This window comes from Trichechus manatus, unplaced genomic scaffold (genome assembly GCF_000243295.1).
Source record: "Trichechus manatus latirostris isolate Lorelei unplaced genomic scaffold, TriManLat1.0 scaffold00015, whole genome shotgun sequence".
Lineage (NCBI taxonomy): Eukaryota > Metazoa > Chordata > Mammalia > Sirenia > Trichechidae > Trichechus > Trichechus manatus.
The window spans coordinates 1,805,907-1,814,109 of NW_004443951.1; the positions used below are offsets into that span (position 1 = coordinate 1,805,907).

General features: G+C 48.3%; 1 protein-coding gene across 1 annotated transcript in view; it reads left to right on the top strand.

Moving 5' to 3' along the window:
- GLIS1 (GLIS family zinc finger 1) overlaps nt 1-8,203 on the top strand; it is a 286,001-nt gene that overhangs the window by 168,303 nt on the left and 109,495 nt on the right. The window contains exon 3 of the mRNA XM_004371718.1: nt 4,415-5,306. Within this exon, the coding sequence (XP_004371775.1) occupies nt 4,415-5,306 (892 nt within the window). The remainder of the gene's footprint in view (nt 1-4,414; nt 5,307-8,203) is intronic.

Below are 8,203 nucleotides of genomic sequence, written 5' to 3' on the forward strand. Positions count from 1 at the left end.
CAGTTATGCCAGCACCATTTGTTAAAGAGACTGTCTTTTCCCTAATTAATGGACTTTGGGCCTTTGTCAAATATCAGCAGCTCATAGGTGGATGAATTTACATCTGGATTCTCAATTCTGTTCCATTGGTCTGTGTGTCTGTTGTTGTACCAGTACCGGGCTGTTTTGACTATCGTGGCAGTATGATAGGTTCTAAAATCAGGTAACGTGAGGCCTCCCACTTTGTTCTTCTTCTTCAATAATGCTTTACTTATTCAGGGCCTCTTTCCTTTCCGTATAAAGTTTGTGATTTGTTTCTTCATCTTATTAAAAAATGCCATTAGAATTTGGATCGGGATTGCATCGTATCTGTAGATTGCTCTGGGTAGAATTGACATTTTCACAATGTTGAATCTTCCTATCCATGAGCAACGTATGTTTTTCCACTTATGTAAGTCTCTTTTAGTTTCTGCAGTAGTGTCTTGTAGTTTTCATTGTATAGGTCTTTTATGTCTCTGGTTAGATTTATTCCTAAGTAGTTTATCTTCTTGGGGGCTATTGTAAATGGTATTGATTTGCTGATTTCCTCTTCAAAATTCTCTTTTTTGGTGTAGAGGAATCCAACTGATTTCTGTATGTTTATCTTGTATCCTGATACTTTGCTGAAGTCTTCTATTAGTTCCAGTAGTTTTCTTGTGAATTCTTTGGAGTTTTCTGTGTATAAGATCATATCATCTGCAAATAGAGATACTTTTATTTCTTCCTTACCAATCTGGATGTCCTTTGTTTCTTTTTCTAGCCTAATTGCTCTGGCTAAGACCTCCAGCACAATGTCGAATAAGAGTGGTGATAAAGGGCATTCTTGTCTTGTTCCCATTCTCACAGGGGAATGCTTTCAGACTCTCTCCATTTAGGATGATGTTGGCTGTTGGCTTTGTATACATGCCCTTTATTATGGTGAGGAATTTCCCTTCTATTCCTATTTTGCTGAGAGTTTTTTTTTATGAATGGGTGTTGGACTTTGTCAAATTCCTTTTCTGCATCTAATTCATAAAATCATGTGGTTGTCTTTTGTTTTATTTATGTGATGGATTACATTGATTGTTTTTCTAACGTTGAACCATCCCTGCATACTTGTTATAAACCCCACTTGATCATGGTGAATTATTTTTTTAATATGTTGTTGAATTCTATTGCCTAGAATTTTGTTGAGGATTTTTGTGTTAATGTTCATGAGGGATATTGGTCTGTAATTTTCTTTTTTTGTGGTGTCTTTACCTGGTTTTGGTATTAAGGTTATGCTGGCTTCATAGAATAAGTTTGGGAGTATTCCATCCTTTTGTATGCTCTGAAATACCTTTAGTAGTAGTTGTGTTAACTCTTCTCTGAAAGTTTGATAGAATTCTCCAGTGAAACCGACAGGGCCAGGGCTTTTTTTTTTTTGTTGGGAGTTTTTTAAATTACCTTTTCAATCTCTTCTTTTATTATAGGTTTATTCAGTTGTTCTACCTCTGTTTGTGTTAGTTTAGGTAGGTAGTGAGTTTCTAGAAATTTGTCCATTTCCTCTAGGTATTCAATTTTGTTAAGAGTACAGTTTTTCATAGTATTCTGTTATGAGTCTTTTAATTTCAGTTGGGTCTATTGTGATATTGCCTATCTCTTTTCTTATTCGGGTTATTTGCTTCCTTCCTGTTTTTCTTTTGTCTGTTTGGCCAGTGGTTTATCGATTTTGTTGATCTTTTCAAAGAACCAGCTTTTGGTCTTGTTAACTCTTTCAGTTGTTTTTCTATTCTCTATTTCATTTAATGCCATTCAAACTTTTGCTGTCAATTATTCGATGACTCAGTCACAGAAAGCTACAGCTTTTCTCTTCTGCTGTGTTGGTTGATTTAATCTCATCGTATTTTCAAAGTGATTGCTCCAAACAGATGCCTCCCTGGATGCCTTCCTAGCTGATGCCCACATCTCACCAGGCCCAGAATCTCAACCCTGCAAGGAGCAGCTGGGCTCTTATTTATTTTTTTTAGCTCTGTGAACTCACAACTTTGTTATCAGATCTTTAAGATCCTTGGAGTTTTCTGTTGAGAATGGTGGTCCAGAGCGTCCTCAGCCCTGGGAAGGGAGGTTGTGGGTTTGCTGTCTGTCTCAGAATTGAAGTTCCTTCTGACTCCACCTGGTGACTGAGCAGTGCTCTGGGCAACAAAGTTCTTGGGAGGGAAGAGAGGGCACTGGTGAGTGAGGCAGAGGACATTGTTCAAGTGTATTTGAGAAACAACTAGAATCCCCACCCACTCACCCCACCCACTCCCACACACACAATTGCCTTCATCCAGGGAGAGCATCAGGTCAGTTCTATATATGGAAAAATACTCACATGTAGGAGAAGGGGAGCCTGAATTCTGGACCAGACCCTGTCACTGTTTGCGACTGCGAGACCGTGGGCAAGCTCTGTGGTATGCCCTCTTGGCTGTTAAGTGATGGGATTGGAGGCGATACTCTCTGAGGGCTTCCTGGCTCTGACACCCTTCTTCCTCCACCACTTCCCCTCCACTCCACCTCATGGCTGGAGCTGGGGGTGCTACAGCTGCAGGGAACCCTGGGCAGGGCTTCAGGGCAGGCCTCCCCAGTACTCAGCCCATCTTGGGAAACAGAGGGATAGGCACCCTTCAACAGAAACCCAATGTTCCCACAGCCCTGGCTGGAAAGAGCCCAGGACAGTGCGGGTAATAATAGCGAGCCCCAGGACAGTGGGGGTAATAATAGCAGTAATAATAGCACCATTTGCCCAGCCATCTCACTTGATCCTGCCATCCTATGAGGTAGAGAAAGTTAGTCTTCATTTTACAGGTGAGGAAACTGAGGCTCAGGCAAGGGTGCCGTCATGTGATGTGTCCTAGTCCTACTAGGTTTCTTGTCTGTTAGGCTGCTGCTACCCAGCCGCCCAGCAGGGGGCTTCTCTGACCCTCAGCTCAGCGTCACCTTGCTGGCCTCTCCGGTTCTCAGGTTCTAGTATATTTACCTGTACTTTACTTGTTTACTCCCAAGCCAGCCTGGGATGGTGGGAACTCAAGTGCAGAAATTACCTTTTCTCTCTTAAACCTGGCCCTCTGTGAAGTGAGCAGAGGGAATGGCCCCCACACTTGGAGGAGGCTCTGTCCAAAAACCAGTGTACCACAGATGTGATGAGGACAACCACCATGGCAAACCCTATCCCTGCCTATCTGCACCATCCTCACTCTCATAAAGAGAATCATTCCAGTGTTGTGGATGAGAGGAGAGCCTCAGAACGATGAAGTAACTTGCCCAAGTTTGCACAACTGGGATGTGGCTGAGCGTGGCCTGGAACCCAGATCTCCTGCCTCCCGGTTGCTGCCCCTCTTGGCTTGCCACATTGCTTTTCCCCAGAATTGTGGGTTTATACAATCAGGGGTCTCATGGTATCTGGGCTTAAAATTCTGGGACATCCTCCTGAGAAGTTTTTCCTCAGTTATTTCTGAAGGTTCCTCTTACCCTTCAATCCCCAACCCCCACCACCCAACACACTGACATTAATAGTGAAAAACTTGGGGTGAACTTTATACAATTAACACTTTTAGAAATTAAAAAATATTACAAAAATTAAGGAACTTACAAGTGAAATTTAAAACAAGTGGACCTGGATTTCCCTCAGAATATCATCCACAGTCTTCTTCCCACAGACCTCACTGGTGTGTGGGATCATGAGGAAGGATGTCAGGCCTTGGAGGCAGGACAGGATGGCATTAATGGCTGGATTTTTTGTTTCAATTGTGGTGAAAATATATGCAATACAACATTTGCCAATTCAAGAATTTCTACATGTTTAATCCAGTGACATTGGTTAAATTCTTCATGTTGTGCAACCATTATTGCTATCCTTTTCCAAATTATTCCACCATCATTAACATAAACCCAATGACCCCTAAGAGAAAACTCCCTTTTTCTCCCTCCCTCCTACCACTGGTAACCACTAATAAGCTTTGGTTTCTATATATTTGCTTGTTTCATTAAGTGAGATCATACAGTATTTGTGTTTTGCTCAGCACAATGATTTCAAGGTTCATCCATGTTGTGGCATACATAGGGCTTCATTTCTCTTTTTGGCTGAGTAATATTCTATTGTATGTATATAATCAATGGCTGGATTTGGCTAAAGGATGAAGCAGTATTTCCTTGTTCAGAACTCCTGCCTTTCCTGAGCCCCCTCCCCATCCCTCCTCGTTTCCTCTCTCTCCCCTTCTTCCTCCACCCTCCTTCTCACCAGTCAATCAGTCTCTGGTGTCTGTCTTTCTCAGCCTCCCTCTCTGGCTCTGGGCTTCTCCATCCCTCAGTCTTCAGATTCCCTGCCATCCCCTACCTGGGCCTCACCCTCCAGACTGCCTGACTTCTCATGACTTCTCTGGCTGCTGTCTTTCAGGTCACCCAGACCCCAAACCACATATGTGAATGGCGGCCTCCCAGCCGCACAGCACATCAAGCAGGAGGCCCTGCCTGACTACCAGGCCATGGTGGAAGCTCGCACACCCCTGTCTGCCCACTGCCGGGTCCCGCCAGCCACTGGCCTGCACACAGACCTGGACCTGTCGGGCCGAGGCCTCGCCAACCCCGCACCTTCCTGCTACCTTCTGGGCAGTGAGCCCAGCTCTGGCCTAGGCCCCCCACCTGAGGCCCATCTCCCCGAGGGCAGCCTGAAGCATTGCTGCCTCTTGGGCCTGCCTGCCACCTCCTCAGCCTCCTCTTCACCCTGTGCCTCTTCTGAGGGCCTCAACCTCACCTCCATCATCCGTTCCTCCCAGACGGCTCTGGTCACCTGTGTGAATGGACTCCGGAGCCCCCCTCTGCCAGGAGACCTGGGGGGCCCCTCCAGGCGGGCCCGGCCTAGCCTTGCAGCCACTGAGAGCCACGAGGGTAGCTTGCAACTTGAAACTTGCCCGAAGGGGAGCTTCCTGAAGCAGGAGCCTGCGGACGAGTTCTCAGATCTCTTCGGGTCTCATCAGCAGGGCCTGCCGCCCCCCTACCCTCTGTCTCAGTTGCCACCCGGCCCAGGCCCTGGAGGCCTGGGGCTGGGCCTGGTAGGCAGGGTCGTGGCCGGGCGGCAGGCATGCCGCTGGGTGGACTGCTGTGCAGCCTACGAACAGCAGGAGGAGCTGGTGCGGCACATCGAGAAGAGCCACATTGACCAGCGCAAGGGCGAGGACTTCACCTGCTTCTGGGCTGGCTGCGTGCGGCGCTACAAGCCCTTCAACGCCCGCTACAAGCTGCTCATCCACATGAGGGTGCACTCTGGCGAGAAGCCCAACAAGTGCATGGTGAGTTCCCACTGGCCACAGGCCACGCTCCAGCCCACCTCTTGATAGAACAGCACCCTCTTCCTCACTGTCCTGGGAGAGATCTAAAGAGACTCCTTACCTGGGGGCTGGCTGAGAGTCCCCTTTGGCTGAGGAGAGAGGGGCCAATGCTAATGGACATGGCCACTGGTCAAGATGGTCAGTGCCCCCATCACGGGGCACCTTGGCAGAGGGGCCCCTCGTGCTCACCAGGTGCCCCAGTCCCCTTCCTGAGGCGTTAGATGTGCCTTTCATACCACACGGTCTGGTGTCATACATACTAACAGGTGGCGACATGTGTGCTCTGAGGTCAAAGCAGGCTTAGCCAGCCTTCTCTCTTACATCTATGTGCTTCCTGTCCCACCCACCAATGGCTGCATGATGCACTGGGAACATGTTCTCCTCCTGTACTGGACCTTCACCAGCATCTTCCCCAGGGAGGCTTATATCCCTGGACCTTCTCCTGGAGCAGCCTACAGGCTTGGCTTCCACCAAGGAGCACTGGGTCCTCACAGCCATCTGGCTAGAGAGCTGTGGGTCCCCAGGGCAGCTTTGGGCTAAGGCCAAGGGTGAGCAGCTAAGGCCCCGGGTAGGACCCATGAGTGTTCCGGCTAGGGGTTAGACTAAGGTTTCCAGGGACAGACAGACAGACACACACAAATACACACACACACGGTAACTGTAGGCACCTGGGCCTCTGGAGTTTCTGACTGATCAGCTTGTGTTCTGCTTTTGCTGTGATGGAAATGTATCAGAGGCTGGGAACATAGTCTTAGCCCCTAATATTGTCCACCTAGCTGCTGTGCCTGCCTTCAAAGGCCCACCAGGCCTAGCAGGAGAGACACCTGCCTCGGAGTGGGAGTGTTGGGCCTCAGGGTACTCTGTATGGTAGAGGAACATGGGTCACCGAAGCCCCGGCTCAGTTTTCCCAGCTGTTGGGCATTGGCGAAGCAGAGGAAGAAGCAGTATGTCTGGTCTGAAGAAGCCAAGGTCAAAGTCTTCCACATTTGCACACTGTCACTGTTGCTGGGCCCTGCCCTCATGGAGTGCTCAGTCAGGGAGGGGGCGCGGTGAGACAGACATATACCCAGGAGACACAGCGTGGAGGTGAGCCTGTGTCCCTGTGCACAGCCTAGGGCAGCACTCGTAGGGGCCAGGTAGGAGGCAGAAAGCATTGGCAAACCGCAGCATAAGCGCCATCTTCTGGAGGCCAAGGTGTTCACCCTTGGGGCCCCATTTGTTTGTGGAGCTGTGAGCTGAGCATTTGACTGGATGAGCTTATTCAGCTTCAGGGATGCTGAGTCTTGACAGATGAGCAGGAGTTCAATTTCTAGACAAGTGAGAGGAAGTGAACAGCCTGTTCACGGGAATGGAAACAGGAGGGCACCTGTGGTTAGTGTACTCGTATTTGGAAGGGTATGGTGGGAAGAGGCTGGATTGAGCAGGCTGAGAATTTGACTTGATCATCTGCCTTTTGGGCTAAGAGTATGCTAGAGGGCAGCTCTGGTGGCTAGGCTGGTCCTTGGGGGTGTCCAGTTCGTTTGGGGTCTTGTGACGCGTGGCTTGCTGAAAGGCAGGCCCCTGCCTGGAAGGACACGACCAACAGACGGAGCCCAAAAGCCAGGGCTGCTTGACGTCAGGGCACAGAGAAGCCCTTCTGTTTGTCTGAGACCCTGGAGCCAACAGCTGCTGAACAGCAGTTCTCCATTCCTTCTCTCTCATGAGGGGCTCCGGGGGCCTCTGTGGAGACCCCGTGGCCTGAACCCTGGTGTGGTGTGGTCAGTGGCCTCTCACGCTGGAGTCTCCGTGCAGAATCACAGCACCCAGGAATATCTGTGTTGGGTATTAGGAACCTTGGAGGTGATCGAGTTTTCCCTGCCCATTTTCCAGTTTGGGAAATGGAGGCTTAGTGAGTGGCTCCAGGGGCCCAGGTTATTGAGTGCGGTCTCATGGTATCTCTCTAGTGTTCTTTCTCCTGGGCCAGCCTGCCAGGGTGTCGTTCGATTCAGCAAACTCCATACCCGGCTCATGCCTGGCACTGGAGACCCAAAGCTGCACCCTTCAAGGTCAGAGATGGGCTTGGAGATCAGTCATGGGCTCTGGGATGAAGTCTGCATAGGCTCGGGGAGGGAGGCCCAGAAGGGCTTCATAGAGGAGGTTATGTCCCAGCTGTACCTACACTAACCCATAATTGTGTTTAAGCTTTACAAGCATCATGTAAAACCAAGAGTTTTTAATAGATGAAGAAACAAAGGTTTGGTGTGGTCTGACTGGCCTTGTACTTGCTACTCCAAGAACACTTCATCTTGCCCCTTCAGGAGTTTAGGATTTTGGTCATGATAATACCAGCAGTCAGCTTCTGAGTGCTGACTGTGTACAGGTGCCATCCTTAGCAATAACTCCATGTGGTCTTCACAAAACCCAGTAGGGTAGATACTAAAAAAAAAATCAAACTCATTGCCGTTGGGTCCATTCTGACTCATAGCGACCCTATAGGACAGAGTAGAATTTCCCATAGGGTTCTATAATCTTTACAGAAGCAGACTGCCACATCTTTCTCCTATGGAGCGGCTGGTAGGTTTGAACCACCAATTTTTTTTTTTTTATTGTACTTCAGGTGAAGGCTTACAGAACAAATAGTTTCTCATGAAACAGTAGTACACGTATTGTTTTATGACACTGGTTAACAACCCCACAACATGTCAACCCTCTAACTTCTCAACCTTTTTTTTTTGGTGAAAATACATATAGCCAAGCATACACCATTTCAAAAATTTCTACATGCACAGTTTAGTGACATTGACTATGCTCTTCCAATTGTGCTGCTATTCTCACTTAAGATGAAGGCTTACAGAACAAAATAGTTTCTCATTTAACAC